Raw genomic sequence first — 20,569 nt, forward strand, 5'->3', positions numbered from 1 at the left:
GTAATACCTCAAAAGGAAGCCCCAACAGAAGAGAAATCTGAATCTTAGCAAAGCCCCTTGCTCCAAGCCTCCTAACTCTCCAAGATCTCTTCCAAAATCTCTTCTCCAAGGCTCAAATGCACTCAAATCCCTCACAATCGCGTCTTAGGGTTTTCTGGACTTCAAGAGAGGGTAAAGAGGCTGGGGAGAGGGTATAATGTCCTTTATATAGGGCTCATCCTCCGAAATTAGGGTTTTCTCTACTCAGCGCCTACTCGCCGAGTCCATCCTGCGACTCGCCGAGTTGGCCACTTAACACGTGACCAGAGTCGCGACCCTACTCGCCGAGCCCACTCGTGGACTCGCCGAGTTTCCCTTTCCCATTTACACTTTTAGCCCCTACTTCAACTCTACTCTTGGTATTCCGGGATGTTACAGAAAAGATAAGATTATTTTTCAAACATGGTGATTTTTAGAATGTTGTGAAGGATTCAAAAAATGTCTTCAAGTAAATACATCGGAAAATTTCACTACGAGTGGTTCTAAAATAACCAAAACCTCTTAAACCACCCATAGTTTTTGATGGTCACATTAAACCAAAATAGATTTCAAGGCCTGATCGTCAAATGGGAATAGATCAAGAAAAAAAGCAAAAATGTGTCGAAGATGATTCAAGGTAAAGTGATGATCTAAAATTGGGGATCGACAAATTAAATAGGAATATCGAAAAATTGTTGATGATTGCATATGAAAAAGAAAATACTTGTGATTATGAACTCTTAATAAAATACGTTCCTCACTTGTCCGAGAATGAATGTTGAATTGCAAAAAAGTTGTATTTTAAGTCATAGGTTATGTTTCAAATGGTGTAATTTTTCATTCAATTAATGAAATGTTTTTTTTACAAAATTTAGTTGTTCAAATTTACAAAAATAAATAAATAAATAAATAAAATAAAATAAAATAAATAAAAATAACCTTCATGTTAACATCCTTTCTACATGACAAGTTGAACATGTTGTTTTGCAAAACGAATATGATGGTGATATATCACACAAAAAACCAAAAAACAATGTATCACTACTTCCTCCAATCTAATGTTATATTTGACAACTTGATGCTTATTTATATACAAATGTATAACTACTTGATATTTTGTATTTCTTTTATCATTGTAATTTGTAAATAGTTATAGATTTATAGCCTTAATTTGTAGTTTTTTTTAAATTATTATTATTATTAAAAAGCAAATTATAGTTTATAGCTTTAAGTAGTTCTTTTTTTATTATTATTATTATTATTATTATTAAAAAAGTAAATTACAAAAATGGCCCAATGGTTGTTCAAAAATTGCCCCTGTCATTTCAAAAAAAATCTAACAATTACATCCTTATGTTTGGATTCGTTATGGAGATCGTCCCTCGTACTAACTAGTTAATATATCGTTAAAACCTCTATTATGCTATACAGACAGGGCAAAAAAATGAAGCCACTAGAATTTTTTTCTAGTTATTTGCACCAAAAAAGCTCGTTAATATTAATCTCAATTTTTTTAAACAGGCAACTATATATTAAAAAAATATTAATCTCAAATAATACCAATAAAAATGACTCAGGCGAAAAATAGGAAATCAGTTGGATGAAAAGGAGACCACTATCAATATTCAATACAACAAGTCAACAACCCAAGAATTGCAAGTAAGAATCCTATGGGCAATATTCCAAAACCACAACAATAACACTCACTAAACAAATCCACAGAAAAACCGAATCCTCATCCATATCCATTCCCCCATTTAACTACTCCCGCCCCCTATAAATAATAAAACCCACACTTTTACATCAATCACACCAAATTAATTGAGAGAGAATGACGGATGTAGCGATGTTAATGGCGGAAGAATACGAGAAGATGATGATGATGAAGAAGATGTCGAGTGATCATGAAGATCTGGAGTTGCTTCCTTTATCTACTGTGGGTTCTGGAGTATGGTGGATGAAGAAGAAGCCTCGTATGAATAAATTGGTTCATGAGCCTAAATCGAAGATCGGGATTGCAACTATTAATGGTTTCTTCTCTGCTTGATACTTGAAAATTGAAATTAATCTGTGTAGGGTTAGTGTAAATGTTTGTGAAGTTTCTTTTTCTTGTGTATAGGATGCGATGTCTTTTGTTTTTGATTTTTTTCTATATGCAGTTGAACTCTATATGATTTGTAATGATCAAGCGGTTTTGAATCGAAGTTCATGTATTCAGTTGAATCGATTTTATGATCCTTGCTTCAAGACTCGATTTAGTAAATTTATAAACCAGGTGAGATAGAAATGCAAGGCCTTGGTCTTTACTCGAAATGGTCAATGAAAAATTCGATAGAATATGTTGAACTGGATCCTTCTCAGGCTGTGATTTCGATTCACTAGGTTGAAAGTGAGGTCTTAACATGGCAGCCGGTGACCGGAGGGGGGGTAGGGGGAGGCTGACGGCGGTTATGGGAGGTGATGTGGTGGTGGAAATCTAGGACGAGGCTTTGGGAGTGACTTAAGGGGAGGGTGTCTGCTTTGGTGAGAGGACCGGAGGGACCAAATAGGAAAAATGTCATATGAGGGCATAAAGGTCATTATACTAAGAGTTAAATGATGAAAATAAACTATAATTTACTCTAAAAATATATTCGTTCAGAGTGGGAGGCAATTATAGATGCGTCCTATGCTTGATAGGCAGTACGATAGCAATGGCATAAATTATTATTTTTTTCTCCAAATATAATAACATAAAGAATATATATAAAAAAATTGAAAAGTACTATTACATTAAACTTCGAAAACTTCGATCGCAGAAAAACATCTTTTGACTGTCGCAGTAATGACGGGGAAAAGCAAAACCAACTACAACAACCTATAAACCATAAGATAAGATTGAAGTTTCTTTGTTTCCACCATCAAACAAGAAAGTTCAGAAAATTTTTATAAACTAGTGAATTGATCATCTTTATGCAAAGTTCACTGTCAAGTTGCATCCTTTCCGCATCATCAAAATATTTTTTGTACAACTTTAACTTTGTCACAATGACTCAAAGCTCTCATGTATTCTATTAATTGGGTACTAAGTTCACTAAATCGGTCATCGAATTCTATAATTTGCATATCTATAACCGTGTTGAAAATTTCAACTTCAAAATGAAACTGATTAGTAACTTTAGTATTACGGCCCCTCGATGTGACATAATTTCCCGTCATTTCCACAATATTAATATTATGTTTTCGACAAAAAGAGAATACTTTCGAAAAAAGTTTAGCAAACCGTGTGTCTCTTAAAGATTTCAATACATCCATTATCCCTCTAACCAAAAAAACCGCTTCTAGAATGTCTTAATCTTTTTTTTGAAAATGCTTTGACAATATGTTCATGAGGTGTAAAATTTCATACATCAAATGTAAGTAAAACACCAAATCAAATGTCTTGAAATATCTTATTAGGCAATGCTTAGAATGAACTAAGAAATTCATGAATTTTTTTTTCTTACCTTATTTGTGATTACATTTTATTGTTATTGCTATAGTGTTTTGATGTTGATTGTATGAACTATTTTTGGTAAAATGTGGAAGCTTTAGAGTGTCACATACTTAGGGAATAGGTGTAATGACTTACTACATGGCCTTGAATGATTAGTCGTTTAACATTGTGTAAGTACCTAGTGGAGAGCTTCTGGTTTATTTGGTGGAGAGCCTTTGGTTTATTTAGCCACGAGCATATTTGTTGTGTCATGTGGAGAGAATTGGGTTTCACGAACCCGTTTTTGTTTTTCTTTTATTTTGTTCTCTTGTTCTTTGAACATGATATATTAGTTCCCTAATATGTGTCACTCGTAGTGGAAAAGAAAGAAAAAGGAAAAATAATTATATTTGATAATGTTGTTGCATTGTTTTACCTCTTAACGTCACCCTCAACTTATCCATTTAGAACTTTAAATGTACAGAACCCAATGAATCTTGTTGCAAGCGGCAGTCAAAATAAAATAGAGAAGGACAACAGCAGTTCCAGAGAGACGTAACACTCCTAGAAATTACTTTAACTTTTTATTGGTTCCGCTACAGTTAAAGCCGATGTTAAAATGTATTTTATTATCTTTTGTATTTGAGAAATTTGGGTGTTACAAAATACAAATGATGGGAGTATTATCAAACATATAAATAAGTAACAATAGGTTTAGTTTAGGGAGGAGTCAGCCAACTATACAGCTTCAAAATTAAATATAACAATCGTTTTACAACACATGAGATGACATCATCATCAATCACTCTAGTCTACTTTCCCAAATTCCAAACTCCTAACATTACATCCATCGATCACTTCTTTTACCATTTTAAAACAAGTCAACAAACAACACCTTCTTTTAATAATATTAAAAAAAATATATAACAAAAAGACAAATGGCTTCCTCCATCATACAGTCATCATCATCCTCTATCATCATAACATAGTGTATTATATCAAGACACAGTTCTTCCATAACATACACAAGCAAGATACAAATTCTTCGCCCACTTCTCCTGCAACCACCACAACAATAATTAAAATTCATCAAGGCCAAAATCGTCATTTTAATATCAAAACCAACCTTGACATGTGTGCTTGGAAACTGAGAAGTCCTTAAAGTTTCCTGAGTTTCGTCCCCGGGCTTACGGCGGGGGACGCTCAAGATCAACGCCGCCTGGTCCCACGTGGCGGCGGTTGAAGTGATGCGGTAGCCGTTGTCCCACCGCCTGTGGATGCCTTCGCTTGGATAAAGAAAGTCCAACTCCACCACCTACAAAACAAATTTAATTTAAATATATCATTTTTTTAAAAAAATGAATAAATTAATTTTACCTGATCACTAAATCCAGCATTGCGGGACATGACAACACCCCAGCGGGTCCCGGCGGTGGCCATGGAGGTGACATGGAAGCCTTCTCTCCATTTCTTGTTTATCCATTTGAAAGGGAAGGAGTCGCTTACTTTGTAGGATTGTTGAGAGTATTGTGTCCCTACACATTGTTATTAATTAATTAATTATTATATAATTAATTCATTTTGAAATTTGATTCCAACATACCAAACACTTAGTTTACAAACCTTTTGACATGACTACAAGAGAGCTTCCATTATTAGCACCTGCAATTGAGCTAATATAATAGTTCTTCTCCCATTGTTCCATAATCCATTCCTACAATAACACAAACAAATCCAAACAATAACAATCACAAAACAATAATAAGAATAATAATAATAATTAAAAAAAAAAAGGTGGATCATTTTTTATTTATTTAATTACCTTGTGTAAGAAAAAAGGAGACAACTCATAAACTTGACTTGAAAACCCTGTTCCAGCATCCATTATAAGGGCCCACAAGTTAGAACAAGAAGCCACAGAGCTTATAAGTAATCCATCTGCATTTCCTCTCTCAACATGTTGTGCTAATCTTGCATCAGCAACATTGTAATGATACCTAAATAAAGAATTTTTTACAATTATTTACTTAAATTGTAATATATTGATATTATAAGTGAAGAATTGTAAGTATATATGGGTAAATAAATGTAAGTAGATATTGGTTTTATTGGGAATAAAAGTACATTGTTATTTCCTACCCTAAAATATATAGGGTTAATCTCATAAAAAGACCTTATATTTTGTGTTTTTAACAGATTAAACCTCAACGTTATTTCTTGCCTGAAAAAGACCACCTTTAATTTTTAATTTTATTCCGAAAAAGCCAACTTTGTTTTGTTTTTTTTTTTGAAAGAAACCCTCAAATTTCTAAATGCTTCCTAATAAACCCTAATTTTTTTTAGTTTTCCTCAAAAAACCCATCACATTTTACAATTTGTTTGGAAAAAATGACTAAAATGGCCCCAAAATGAAAAAATACAAGGTCTTTTTTCAGGCAAAAATTAAATTTGAGGTTTAATCCGAAAAAAAAAAAAACACAAAATATAAGGTCTTTTATGAGACTAACCCAAAAAAATTGTAAAATGTGAGGCTTTTTTCAAGAAAAACTAAAAAAGTTGAGGGTTTATTTGAGAGCATATAGAAGGTTGAGGATTTTTTTCAAAAAAAATTAAAAATTAAAGATCTTTTTCAGACAAAAAATAAATTGAGGTTTAATCCAGAAAAGACAAAATATAAGGTCTTTTACAAGATTAACCCAAATAAATATATATATTATAATTTATAAATTATACCTTTGTTTCATTGGTTGTCTGGCATTATAAACTGAAATCCATTGAGTTGCAGGAACACCCATTCTGACCTTCTTTTTAGGCTGCCCATCATCTTCTTCATCAAGATTCAATCTGCCTCTTTTTTGCCCAACTTGGATTATAATCTAAAAAACAAAAATTTTAAAAAAAGATAGATAGTAAATACCCTTTTCAGAAAAAGACAAAAGAAGCGTTTTTTCACAAAAAGCAATCACCTTTTGAGCTCCATCTGTGTTTATTGGCCTAATTGCAGGATTTGGACCTAAAAGTCCCTCAAATAAAGATATTAACTTTGAATAATTAGGCTCTTCATCAAACTTCATGTTCACAACTATCTCAAGAAATTGCCTTAAAGGAGCAGGGCAAAACACACATAACATTTCTGGAGATGTCGCCATTTTCTTCTTGCAAACTAGAAATGATTTATTGTCACCCTAAAAATATACAAAAACTTTCTTTAGTATCAGATTATGTTACATATTCTCATTATTATTGTTAAAGAAATGTAGGTATGTTGCTATAAGAGGTGAAGAAATGTAAATATATTGTTGAAAAGGAGATTTTGGTGTAATTAAGGAAAATATACCTGATACCCTTGCCATGGAAGTCTACCACGGTGTAGAAATACAAGTGTATATGCAAGAGACTCTAAATCATCTCTTCTACTTGCTGTTCTTCCTAAATGTGCATGCACACTAGCATATCTAACTGTTCCCCTGTTACAACATACCAAAATTATTTATTTATTAAAAAAAAAAAAAAAAAAAAGACAATATAATATGAAATGATCAAATGAAGTAGTTAGGAGAATGAGATTTCACCTAAACATGTCAGGCCTTTGATCGTAGTCAACATGTTGACCATTTGTACTTTCTCTCCACTTTGTTGCTGCATTTGATAGATATCATCATGTCAATGAATGTGTTAATGGAAATGTATATATATAATGGAAAACCCATGAAGGGAATTGGATGAAATGACTTACCTAGCCCTAAGTCAACAAGAAATAGTTTCTTTTCTTGAGATGTTGATGGTTGACCAAGTAAAAAATTCTCTGGCTTTACATCTCCATGAACATAACTATAAATACAAACATAACTCTTGTAATGAATATAAGAAAAAGGGAAAACATCTTATATAGTGGAATGTATATATACCCTCTTGAATGCATCTTTTCCAAAATTGATAAAGATTCCACAGCTATACAAGCCACCATTTCTGATGACATCCTGGAAAACAAAATACAACAATAGTAAACAAGTTACCAATTTTTGAAGGGTTAAATCAAAATGCAGTAAACCACAAGAAAAAAAAAAAAAAAAAAAAGAGGAAAGAATCATTTGATGTTCATAGGTTTATGGAGAACTCACGTTTGTCCAGAAGAATTCCAAACATCCCACAAACTAGGCCCCAACATGTCCATGACCTAAAATGGAGAAAAGAAATGTTATGTAGTTCATAATTTAAATAAACTAAAAACTTATTAAGTATTAGCATATACCATAACATAGTAATCTCCTTGTTTTCCTTTATAATGAACTTTAGGCACTCCATGACTCCCACCCAGAGTACTGTTTCACCAAAATAAACACAAATCCACTTCTTTAAATTCAAAAAAAGAACAATGTTAATCTGTTTTTACTAATCACTAAAATACAATATGCACATACTTGTAAACTTGCCACTCGTATGGAGGACCATAACTGCAGCCTTTGCTGTTTCTATGCTCAAACTTAAGAGCAACCTGTCACAAGTCATAACCAAAATTAAAGAAAATGAATTGCAGAAATCAGATTTCATATAAAATGTAAGCTTGATTGCTTGATGGAATAACATTACCTCTGTAGCACCAGGACCTGATATGCGGTCAGTTCCACCAGATACACGACGACCAACAAATACCTGACCAAATCCACCTTTCCCTAATTTTCTTTCGACCTTATATTGAGGTGATCCACCTACTTGAACCTGAAAATCAAGGCGTTTTATAAGTAAAGAAGCATTGTAAAAATCGAAGGAACAATAGAGAACATACCCTTTCAGGAAAAGGGGCGGTATTCCCTTCTTCTTCCTGGCCTGTAACCTTGTTAGCGCTCAAGCCACCGCTTCCATCCGCCATTGCTACTTTGAATGTCTCTTCTCCTGTTTCCTCTGTTCGTTTTTTATCCTCCTCTGCTTCAGAAATGACAACCACCGGCTTTTTTGCTAAACCCTCTTTTTTCTTCTTAGTCGGCAGCCGCGGCTTCTTTTGTTGCTTCGGTTCAACACCAACCGCCGCCGCTTCCCTAGCTGCAGCCGCTCGAGTCTTAACGTGATTACCCACCAAATGCTCCGATCGCTTATTGGGCCTACCTTCTCTCTTATTCTTCTCGACTACAGGAGCACGTGCACGGCGTACTCCATTGCGCACCTCCGGCATTCTCTATCCATACAATTGATACATAATAATAACAAAAACCTACTAATTACTGAATCTACCATCATCTATGCTGAAACCCTAAGCATAATCACTTGGCCCTCGATAAATTAACCTAAACAGAAATAAAAACAACCGATTTCCGCAGAGGGGTTCAGATAAGATTGACGGATGATGATGAAGAAGAACACAAAACTATTTGTGATTGATTTGAGATGGTCTCTGAAAAAGATAGAAGTTTTTGCATGTATGAGCTAGGTCAAATTCGAGAAGCCATTGGAGGAAAGAGAAGGTGGAGGGGCGCGTGGGTTCCCTAAATTCGTGAGATATTTTGGCTTTGAATTTTTTGATAAGATATACCCCCTCTTTTTTTTCAAAATAGTACCGTAGATTTTCCGATTTATTTATCTTGTAAGAACTTCTTACAAACATTTAATTTTATTTAATTCCAAATACATTATTTATCTTGTAAGAATATTACAAACATTTATTTTTCATTCAATTCGAAATATATTTTTTTAACGCAAACTAATTTAATCTTATAAAATAAATTTAAATATCATCTTATGGTGACAAGTAGATTAAAATTTTATTAAGAAAAACTAAATATGACATATGTCGTCATTTGATATGTTTAGGAGGATATTTAATTTCTCTGTAAACTACTTCTAAATTCACATATATTTCTAAAGAGTTTTGAACATTCAATCTCAAGAAGAAAAGACATCAACTGATACTGTTGAACTAGATGTTTTTTGGTTCGAAGTACATTATTTATCTTGTATTTATCTTGTAAGAAGTTGGGTTTTTGTCTCGGAGACCCAACAACCTTTTACATTTGGTTTTAAAAGACAAATATTGTTTTTTTTATTATTTGCCTTTATGGACCCTCGAACTCGAAAATTATTTGTCTCTCATACCCTTATTCATTTTCGAATTTATTTAGCCGGTAAAATAGGTGTCGTGGCCGTTGACTTAGATGGTCAATTATTAATTGTGCCAAGTGTGTTATTCCAGAGTGTAAAGACGGATAAAACATTATTTATTTTCCTTAGTCGTACGTTTTATAAGAAGATGAATGAAGATTTGAACTAGGGTTTTTAACCATCTTAGCCACTATCGAGATTACATTGTTGTTGTCGAAGGTATTCTACTCTTTAATGATTGTTTCGCTATTGCATGGCTGAGAACGATAACAAAGTTGTATATCCGAGAGTTCATCTACACTGCAATGGTGTATTTGTTCGACATCCTTCTAGATATGTTGGTGGGAATCACTTCCTCTTCACTGATGTTGATTGGGCAAGTATGGATGTAAGGGACTTTTTTGATTTTATTGATAGAGCTATTGGGATACTATGGATGTAAGGGACTTTTATCTAGAGGGATTCGTCCCATTGTAGATGATTTGGATTTTGCCCAGTTTATAGATATCGGGTTTGAATACGTGGACATTTATGTTTATGTTGATCGTAATGGGAATGGGTTGGAAGAATGGTGGGATGATGACATGAATCTAGTTATTAGTAAAGGTAATTAAAGTGGCCTTGAAGATGATGGTGTACCTAGAAATGAAGGAAACACTACCCCTGATGAAACCAATCCCAAAGTAGGTCTTGAAGATGAAGTAATTGACATTGACAAAATACCTTTGAACAAGACGATTGGGGATGAGTTTCTTAGTAAGTTATGTCCTCCAAAATGTGATACTGGTGACAATGAAGTTGAAGAAGAAGATGTTGAGATCCATTCCATTTTCGACACTGATTTACAATGGAAGAGACAAGTACCTGTTATTGGGATGAAATTTGAAAGTCCAAAGCAGCTGAAAAATATGTTATGTAACAATGTCGTGGCAAATGGATACCAACTAGGCTTCAAGAAGAATGATCATAAAAGGTTGTTGGTGGTGTGTTGCAAAGGAGCTTGCCCATTCAGGTTATGGGCTACATGGATGAGGCAGGAGGTGTCATTTCAAATCAAGTAATTGAAGATTGAGCATAATTGTGCTAGAAACTACAAACTAGGATCAATTGTTACATACTCTTGGATAGGAAAACTTTAGATTAAGGAAATTTTGCATAGACAAAAGTTAACAATTAGACAATTGAAATTGGAGGTCATCAGGAAGTTTGGAATACAGGTTAGTTTAAGTCAATGGAGAAGAGCAAAGACACATGCATGTCTGATGGTTTGAATTACTTCAGTAAGTGTAACACCCATAATCAGAAAGACCAAGAAAGGAAAGGAAAACCCTAAGTCAAGGGGGTTGACTCGTCGAGTCCAGGGTGGAACTCGACGAGTCCGAGCAGGATCCGGGTCAAGGAGTAAGGTACCGACTTGACGAGTCGGCAAGAGAACTCGGTGAGTCCGGTCCGAAGAGGAAAACCCTAAATCCGGGACTTTGTGCACTATATATGTTGGATATAGTGTCTAAGTCCATAACTTTATTTGGTATGTACTTGATCCGACCCGGCATGGTCCATTTGGGTTGCATGGCATTGCAATACTTGGATAGACTAAATGAGAGAATATGGCACTTATGGTTATTAATATATTATAAGTTCTAATATATTAATAATAGTATTATTTAATTAGTATTTGATCAAGTATTAATCTAGTATTAATTTGGTGATCAAAGTGAGACTAATTAAATATATAGGGTTGATTATGACAAGCATCAAATCTTTTATGGTGGATTAATGATCCATGGTTTATGGGTTATGGATGTAACCATTTGGAGTTCCATGGATAGTCCATGGGAGTTACAAACCCATGGGTCATGAGAAATGAAGAGTCATGACAATTAAGAGTATTCATGTGAAAACCCTAAATTGTGACACCACTATAAAGGGGACCCTTTGGCTAGTGAAATCGGACCTAGTAAGGTTACTAGAGAGGGCATAACCGATTTTGAGTGCTAGAAGTATTCTCTCAAGTTATTCCAAGTTTTGTGGTGTTGTGTGAAGCATTTAAGGCACAACATTTGGGGTGCTAGGCTCACAAAGTCTTGAAGGAATCCAAGCAACAACAAGGTATGTATTTCTACTAGTTTTTATGTTTCATATATTCCCCATGCCATGCTAGTTAGGAAATAACTTTGAAAAAGAAATTTGCATGTATATAGAGAAAACATAGATTTAAGGTTATTAGGGTTGCATGTACACTTAGGAAGTGTTAGAATGCTCAAAACACATCAGTGGTATCAGAGACTATGATTGTTTTCTGTATACTTGATGCAAAACTGCTTGAAAATCGAAAATTCTGCTCACTGTCGACTGGACTCGCCGAGTTCATGGGGAGGACTCGCCGATTCCATGTACAAATTCATCCTACTCGTCGAGTAGGATCATGCACTCGACGAGTAGGTGCGTGCTGGGCAGTCTTTTCGTGTTTTGTTGTTGGAAATGGATTAAAATCATTATCCCAATCTGTTTTGGACTTGTAAAATCTGTTTTTCAAAATGATAATGATTATGTTAATCCATTTTGCATGACTTTTATCAATTTTCAAGTATTGTATATGTTAATATGATTCTTGAAATTGCTTGACATGAATTTGTGTTCTTATGAGATTTTAGAAGATCATAGGAATTATGTGTAACCTCCATGTGTGTTTAATTCATGATCTTAATGACAATGATGATGTTCATAACTTGTCCTCAATTTATGGATAACCAAAAGTCACTTCTTTAATTTGTGTTTAAAGAACTAAAGAGGTTTCATAAAATGAAGAGTCTTCATTTTTATGAACCATTAAAACTCCTAAGTTACAAATTGAAGAGACTTGGAATAGTTTCAATTCTTGCATTCAAGTTTTGGAATTTGAAAAGTCTTACCCTCTAATAATTTAATTCCAAATTAAACCTTGGATTTTTAAAAAGTTTAAAAATCAACACTTATACTATTATTATAATTTTATTATATAGATATGTATAAGAATATGTCGTTCTTACTGTTAGTAGGCCTCATTCACGAAGTCGGTCTATAAGGGGGGTATAAGGTTGTTGCCTATAAAATGGTGACTTAATGGGTGTCCACTCTTACCCACCGCTTCCTTGATCGGTGGAGGGTCGTTAGCCGAACAGGTAGGGTATGACTTTAAATTATCATTAAAAGTATAATGAATTATAAAGTAACTATACATTATAAATTCTTAATCTTAGTTACTTTAGGAAAATGTGAATTTGGTGCTAGCCCATAAAATTACACTTTGTACCTTACCAAGTCGTTAGTGGAGCGTGTGTGGTTAACCGGCACACTAACATGGACTAGTAAGAGTGGCAAAGGGTAACTTGACTTTATTATAGATCGGTGGAGCGTGTGTGGTTAACCGGCACATCGATTAGGTAATATTGTTAAGGGTACCAAGTCAATTTGTATGGTTATTCACACCTTGTTTGTGATCCTCGGCATCCCAGTCACAAACTTGAGAGGGCACATTCGAGATTCAAACATGCCATTGAAAAGTTCAATGTATCTCAAAAGATCTAGGAGTTTCAAAACCAATAAAGCCTAATAATAAAATATTTCGTTCTTATGGTGGAAATTGGTAAATCGTCATTTACCTACCTTCAAATATTTTATAGTGTGGATTACGGCATCCCTCTTCCACCTATAAATAGTTTGTTGGATCCTAGCCTTAATATTTCATTTAGGTGACTTATTAAGGATTCTTAATCTAATGAAATTTATCTTCCTTTTATTCCAGATGTCTTCCAATAACGTTGCTGGCTCAAACCCTACAGGCTCATTTTCCCTAATGAACTTGTGTGGTAAGGTCATCTTTGATGGATCCAACTTTAATGAGTGGATCAGAAACATCAGGATGATTACCCGCTATGAGGACAAAGAATACGTCCTTAATAGGGAGCTTAAGGTTGTTAATGAAGCCACTGCTACTCCAGAAGAGCTTGCGGAGTTCATTGCACATGAAAAGGATGCCACCAAGGTGTCCTGCATCATGATGGCCACAATGACTTCGGAACTCCAAAAATCTTATGAAGATTTCTACCCCTATGAGATGCACCTAGATCTGATGGAAAGGTACCATCAGAGCGCGCGTCAAGAGAGGTATGAAATCATTTCCTCCATGATAACCGCAAGGATGAAGGATGGTGAACCCATCACCGGTCACTTGCAGAAGATGCAGAGGTTCGTTGACCGGTTGCTAAAGCTCAATGTTGACTTCCCTGAGGAATTGGCGATTGACATCATTCTCCATTCCTTACCTTCAAGTTATGATTAGTTTCGTATGACTTATCATATGAATAAGGAGGAAGTCACACTTAGCAAACTTCAAGGACTCTTAAGGACAACTGAAAATGGCCTTAAGGGTAAAGCGGTTGCTACTTCTACTCCTTTAACAGCCCCTGTTCTTGCAATTGGGCAAGGGAAGGGTAAGAAGAGGAAAAGCCCTTCAAAGGGTACCAAGGGTAAGACTCTTGATGGTTCCTCTTCAAGTGGGACAAAGAAAGGTCCCATTACTCCTTCTTCGAACCCAAAGGAATCACAGTGCTTCTATTGCCAAGATAAGGGACACTTCAAGCGAAGCTGTGCCAAATATTTACAAGATGTAAAGGATGGGAAGGTTAAACCCACCCATGCAGGTATTTACACAATATTGTCTAACAACTCATCTAATGCTAATTCTTGGGTGCTTGATACAGGGTGTGGTATTCACATTTGTACTGATTTGCAGGCACTAAGAAGAAGTGAGCAAGTAGAGCACGGGAAGATAAACTTAGTCATGGGCAATAGGAAAGCATCACATGTTACCAAGATAGGAGTTTATTCTTTATTGCTTAATAATGGGTTAATGTTAGATTTGTGTAACACCCCGTTCTTTAAGTGTGTGACTATGAGTCCCCAAGAATTTAGAGGAAGGTTAATTCTGGTCCTTTTGCGAGAAATGAGTTTCATCCGAGTAGGTTTCGGGCTGGTATGTGTGTTAGTGGTATTGGGCTTCTCGTTGCCCTCGCATGAATGTAACATTATTTGGGAGCAGGCTTAGATTAGAGGAGTTGAGGTGTTTTGAAGTTGATCGTTGTTCATAGCCCTTTGTGTAATGAGAAGGAGATGGTCCCATGCATGCATGGCATGCATGCATGCTTTTGGTTTTGAAGGTGGCTGGGTACGCCCAGCGTAAGCTGGACGTACGCCCAGCGTAAGCTGGACGTACGCCCAGCATAAGTGTATGAGTGATGCGCGTTGGCCGGGTTAGTACGCCCGACGTACTAGAGGTACGCCCAGCGTACTCTCAGAAACTCCAAACCCTAATTTTGGGTCAGCCACTATATAAGGAACATGTTGGTTCACCCCTCAGCCTCCTTATACTCATCTTCAACCTTAGAGAACCCTAAAACTCGTATTCCCTCCATAGTTGAGAGTGTTTGACCTTGGGAAGATCTTGTTGGCAAAAGAAAAGCTTGAAGGAGAAAAGGGAAGTTGTCAAGGAAGAAGAAGAACGTGTGGAGCTTGTAGATCTGAAGTAATAACACCCTTTGGAGCTGGTTTAAGGTATAAAGCTTCTTGCTTGACCTTCATATTGCATAGATCTTTGTATTTTGAAGCTTTGTTATCATTCTTGTCCCAAAAGTCCTCATCTTGTTGCATAGTTCGATTTGGTCAAGATTATATGTCCTTTCAGACCTTTGGAGAGGTCTTGAATGATAAAAATGAGGTCCCAAGGGCTGTAGTTGTTTCTTGTAAGAGTTATATAGGTCTTAATGGATTAAGACCTTGGATTTGGAGCTTAAGGACGTCCCAAGTGATAAAGTCTGAGACTTTATGATTTCCAATCATATTTGGCCTATGGATCTGGAGTTTGGGCTTAAGAGCTTAAGCCATTAAGATGTTAAAGGACTTAATGGATCTCGCAGTTACGCCCCGCGTAGCGGGCCAATGTCCCGTTTTCTTTTGGCGATCATTGCAGTACGCCCCGCCCAACGTACTCCTCCTGTGGACTTCCTTTTGGGCTTTTGTGTTGGGCCATTTGTCGGTTGTTGGTGTTTGGGCCAAGTCTGGAAACTATGAATAGAGTATTGTGGGTCCAATTAATATTATGGATATTGGATCTAGGTCCATTTGGTAAGGTGGGCCCAATTTGGTAAATTGGGCCAATGTTGGACTTTGTGTGAGTTTTGGACTTTGGTCTTGGCCTGATTTGTGGTAGTATGTTTGACCTTATGCTTATGCTTGTTATGTTGGTTAGTTCGGGATTTGCGGTGAGTTGGTGGTTCGAGAGTCTGCTTCTTCAGTTCAGAGTTTCGGCAGTGCGAGGTGAGTTATCCTCACTATATCAACAGGGTCTAAGGCACCAAGGCCGGCCCTTATCGGATTGAGATCCTGGTAGTTGTTGTTATGTTGTTACTGTGATATGTTTGCATCCTGAGAGTTAGGATGGTATATGTTAGAGACCTGATTGAGGTCGGTATTCCTAGAGATAGGGAGATGCTATGCTAGTGACCTGTTAGGTCGGTATTCTGGTTAGGATGATGATATGATATGTGATCTGTTTGATCGACTTGTTGATTGCGAACTGTTATTGTATGATTATGTGCACATGTTTGTTTGGACTGGAGACGGGTTGAGGCGGGTCCTGCTTTGTGCTGTAGGCCAAGATACCCAGGGCGGACCGGTTGTCCCGAAGGCCCAGCGAGTGGTCCGGATAGGTTGTAGGCCCCAAGAGGGCGGACCAGACGTGCCGAGGCTCGGAGAGTGGACCAGATAAACTGAAGGCCCGGTGCGGGCGGACCAGTCACACTGTAGACTCAGAGAGTGGACCAGGTGGATTGAAGGCCTGGTGCGGGCGGACCAATCACACTGCAGACTCGATGTATATGGCTAGACACGGAGGGTGGATTGAAGGCCGATACGGCGGGCCAGTCACACAGTAGACCCGATATGCATGGTTGTTCTATGTTTTGTTATGTTATGTGTGTTATTCATGTTATGGGCCGGAAGGTAATATGTTATGGACCGAAAGGTCGTAGCCTGGAAGGGCGTATATGTGGTTGGTATCTTGGGGGTATCTCACTAAGCTTTCGGGCTTACAGTTGTGGTTTAAATGTTTTTCAGGTTCTTCAGGAGACCGTGGCAAGGCGAAGGCGTGATCGTACCGCTCCTCATGTTTTTGGTCGCGATGTGATTCTGGGAATACTTTAAATAATTTGTATTGAAAACCTTTTTGTAATGATTTTAATGAAATCGGATTGTTTTTGAAAAATTTAAATTGGTTGAAATTTTTCGGTCGTTACAATTTGAATAAGTGTTGTTACTCTCCCGAAATGGCGAGAAATATTATTTCTTTTCATGACTTGTACAAACAAGGTTTTACATTTTCATTTGATAATAAAATGGTGCTATTAATGTTTATTACAATGATGTATTTTACTTTAAAGCAATACCTTGTGATGGTGTATATGAAGCCGTGAATGTTGTAGACAATCTAGGAAATAATGTGTTGTATATTGATTCTTCTGGTAGCTTGGATAAAGCATCCTTGTGGCATTGTCGTCTTGGACATGTTAGCAAGAACCGCATAGGTCAACTCCAAAAGGCTGGAGTCTTGGAATCATTTGACCTCAAGTCAGATGATAGTTGCGAGTCTTGTTTACTTGGAAAAATGACAAAGTCGCCCTTCACAGGTACTTGTGATAGGGGTGAAGGTTTGTTGGACCTTGTACACACGGATGTGTGTGGGCCCTTCAGAGTTGCTACAAGGGATGCTAATCGTTATTATGTGACTTTTACTGATGATTACAGTAGATATGGATATATTTACTTAATCAAGCATAAGTCAGAAACCTTTGAAAAGTTCAAAGAGTTTAAGCAGGAAGTTGAGAATCAATTGGGCAGGAACATCAAGATGCTCTGATCCGATTGGGGAGGAGAGTATCTTAGCATTGAGTTCCTTGACTATCTTAAGGAATGTGGGATTGTCTCACAATTGACACCTCCCAGGACACCACAGTTGAATGGTGTGGCAGAGAGGCGCAATCGAACCTTGTTGGATATGGTTCGTTCCATGATGAGTCGAGCTTCGTTACCAATCTCTTTCTGGGGGTATGCCTTAGAGACTGCCGCCCATATCCTTAATCTATTCCCTACTAAAAAGGTTTCCAAAACACATCACGAGATGTGGACTGGGAAAGTGCCCAATTTGGACCACATCAAGATTTGGGGTTGTGAAGCTTTTGTGAGGCGTGAGACTCATGACAAGCTTGAACCCCGAAGCGAGAGGTGTATTTTCATCGGTTACCCACAGAGATCCTTTGGTTACCTCTTCTACAGACCCGGTGACAATCTGGTCTTTGTAGCAAGAAGAGGAGTCTTTCGTGAGAGAGAATTCGTAAGCCAAGGGGACAGTGGGAGGCAAATTGACCTTGAAGAGCTTCAAGAGTCAAGTGGTGAAGGAACCTCAAATGCTGTCAGCCAACCTGAGGAGGAAACTCCTGTTGAGCCGATAGACGAGTCTGTACCTCCAAGACGTTCCACTAGGGTGAGGAACACACCTGAATTTTATTATGGTTATCACATCACCACTGAAGGTGATACATTTATCAGTGATAGTACACTATAGATTTGGATGAACCTAATAATTATAAGGAAGCCATGGTAGGCCCTGAGTCTGCGAAATGGAAGGAGGCTATGGACAACGAGATTCAGTCCATGTAATACAATCAAGTTTGGAACTTGGTTGACAATGTATCAGGTCGTAAGACAGTTGGGTGCAAATGGATCTTCAAGAAGAAGACCGACATGGATGGGAAAGTACACACTTATAAAGTGCGACTGGTTGCGAAGGGCTTTACTCAAACTCCGGGAGTTGACTATGATGAGACCTTCTCACCATTAGCTAAGATTAAGTCTATTAGAGTGTTGTTAGCCATAGCTGCATTTCATGACTATGAAATATGGCAAATGGATGTCAGAACCGCTTTCCTTAATGGGAAGTTGGCTGAGGATGTTTACATGACTCAGCCTGTAACAACTCGAATTTTTCAAACAAATTTTTCATTTTTAAAACATAATTAATTCCATTTAAAACAAGGCATAAGTAGTTAAGTATTCTGTCAAATACATATATTCAAAATCCCAAGATCATAAAGACAATCTTCAGTGTGTATCGATCATGCCGGCGCCTTCCCACGGTCCTCGCTAGTACCTGAAATACATGCACAACAACTGTAAGCATAAATGCTTAGTGAGTTCCCCAATATACAACTTACGCACATACGTCTTTCCAGGCCCGACCTTCCGGTCCATGTGTCTCAGGGGACTTCCGTCCCTGCTGGGTAAACCTTCCGGCCTTACCCACGCCGACCTTCCGGTCCATCACACAACATATCGCCTTCCGGCCCATAACGTATTGCCTTCCGGCCCATAATATAATCGCCTTCCGGCCCATAACATACATAGCACATATAACAAATAACTTATCACATATAGCATACATATCACATATCATATCCGACCTTCCGGTCACACAGTCAAACCCTTCCGGGTACATTATAGTGAGAAGACTCACCTCGTAAATGCCGAAAGTTAGCAACTCCTGAAATCACTCGTGCACAATCCAACGAGCTACAACCCTCCTATAACATCACATATCTCATTAGCACTCATCTCTTCTAAGTGTGACTATCCGTAAGAAGTCAGACTTAGGTCAACTCTGGTCAACGGTCAACGGTCAACTCGACCGGACTCGGCGAGTACCATGGCGACTCGGCGAGTCTAGACGTCCTCCAACTTTATGAGATTCCTTATCTACTCGTCGAGTACCCTCCTCGACCCGACGAGTTACTCCTGGAAGAATCGCGGGGCCACCCCGACTCCACTCGCCGAGTCTGAAGAACAACTCGGCGAGTCCCAGTAAATCTTCAAGCTACTCGCCGAGTCTGAAGAACAACTCGGCGAGTCCATGCCATGCAGACGAGCAACTGCTTCCTGAATTACGTATGGTCCCAAGATATACAACCATGGGACTCTCTGGACTTCTAAACATCCCATTACTGTGGGTATAACATCTGGGTAATAACATAATAACCCATCTACTCACTAAATGGGTTTTTCATAAACCCTAGGTTCATAAACACATTAACTAACAGAATTGATCCGAGTATTACCTGAGAACGTTCCCTCTGTGTCCCCCAAACCTCAGGACTCGATCCTCCTTGATATTCCTTTGGCCAATTTCTTCTTCTTCTTGTCTAACAAGTTCCTCCAAGTTCCAATAGCTTTCTCTCCTGCTCTAGACGTCCACAACGATTAGGGTTCCTTTCAATCGATCAAAAGACAGAAAATGACGGCCTAAGAGGCGTTATATACGATTCAAACTGAACGGTTAGGGTTTCTGCTGAACAGCGTCGACTCGCCGAGTCCATATCTGGACTCGCCGAGTCCCCTCTTAAACCACCCCAAAAACATAATTAAACAATACCTGAGATTTCGGGCTGTTACAACTCTCCCCCACTTGGATTAGACTTCGCCCTCGAAGTCTCACTCTGCAAATAGTTCCGGATGCTGCTCCCGCATCTCACGTTCCGGCTCCCAAGTCATTTCTGATCCCTTACGGTGTTGCCATTGAACCAACACCAGAGGTACTTCCTTGTTCCTCAGAACCTTGATCTTCCGATCCCTGATCGCCACTGGTCTCTCCGCGTAATTCAGGCTCGCATCCACCTGAATATCCTCCAATGGAACCACTGCCGACTCATCGGCTATGCACTTCCTCAACTGCGACACATGAAAAGTGTCATGGATCTGACCCAACTCCGCTGGTAACTCCAACCGATAGGCTACCCGGCCTATCCTTGCAATCACACGAAATGGTCCAATGTACCGGGGCCCCAATTTGCCCCTCTTCCTGAATCGAATCACTCCTTTCCAAGGAGAGACCTTCAGGAGAACGAAGTCGCCGACCTGAAA

The 20,569-nt window shown here is 37.7% G+C and overlaps 1 protein-coding gene and 1 long non-coding RNA gene across 2 annotated transcripts; one reads left to right on the forward strand and one right to left on the reverse strand.

Moving 5' to 3' along the window:
* Positions 1–1,602: 1,602 nt before the first annotated feature.
* Positions 1,603–2,646, forward strand: LOC122197544 (uncharacterized). Its single transcript, XR_006191158.1, has 2 exons — positions 1,603–2,293; positions 2,401–2,646. It is a non-coding gene; the product is annotated as an uncharacterized LOC122197544 (long non-coding RNA).
* A 1,539-nt stretch (positions 2,647–4,185) lies between these two features.
* LOC111887866 (casein kinase 1-like protein HD16) lies at positions 4,186–8,977 on the reverse strand. The gene is made up of 16 exons (XM_052771463.1): positions 8,259–8,977; positions 8,063–8,191; positions 7,894–7,967; positions 7,725–7,794; positions 7,594–7,649; positions 7,381–7,452; positions 7,209–7,303; positions 7,045–7,111; positions 6,810–6,939; positions 6,439–6,657; positions 6,206–6,348; positions 5,295–5,469; positions 5,096–5,186; positions 4,850–5,007; positions 4,599–4,787; positions 4,186–4,530 (listed from the first exon to the last, which is right to left on the reverse strand). Exons 1-16 carry the CDS (start codon positions 8,640–8,642, stop codon positions 4,471–4,473), a joined length of 2,112 nt encoding a protein of 703 aa, XP_052627423.1. The 5' UTR covers positions 8,643–8,977; the 3' UTR covers positions 4,186–4,470.
* Between the last annotated feature and the right edge of the window lie 11,592 nt (positions 8,978–20,569).

This window comes from Lactuca sativa, chromosome 1 (assembly GCF_002870075.4).
Source record: "Lactuca sativa cultivar Salinas chromosome 1, Lsat_Salinas_v11, whole genome shotgun sequence".
Taxonomy (NCBI): Eukaryota; Viridiplantae; Streptophyta; class Magnoliopsida; order Asterales; family Asteraceae; genus Lactuca; species Lactuca sativa.

What these genes read in the sequence shown, in the direction of transcription:
- LOC111887866 (XM_052771463.1), bottom strand. Translation starts at nt 8,642, where the DNA reads ATGCCGGAGGTGCGCAATGGAGTACGCCGTGCACGTGCTCCTGTAGTC. An exon ending in GAAAAGATGCATTCAAGAGG is followed by an intron (nt 7,304 to 7,380) that starts GTATATATACAT and finishes TTGTATTTATAG; the next exon opens with TTATGTTCATGGAGATGTAA. An exon ending in CAAAGGCCTGACATGTTTAG is followed by an intron (nt 6,940 to 7,044) that starts GTGAAATCTCAT and finishes ATGTTGTAACAG; the next exon opens with GGGAACAGTTAGATATGCTA.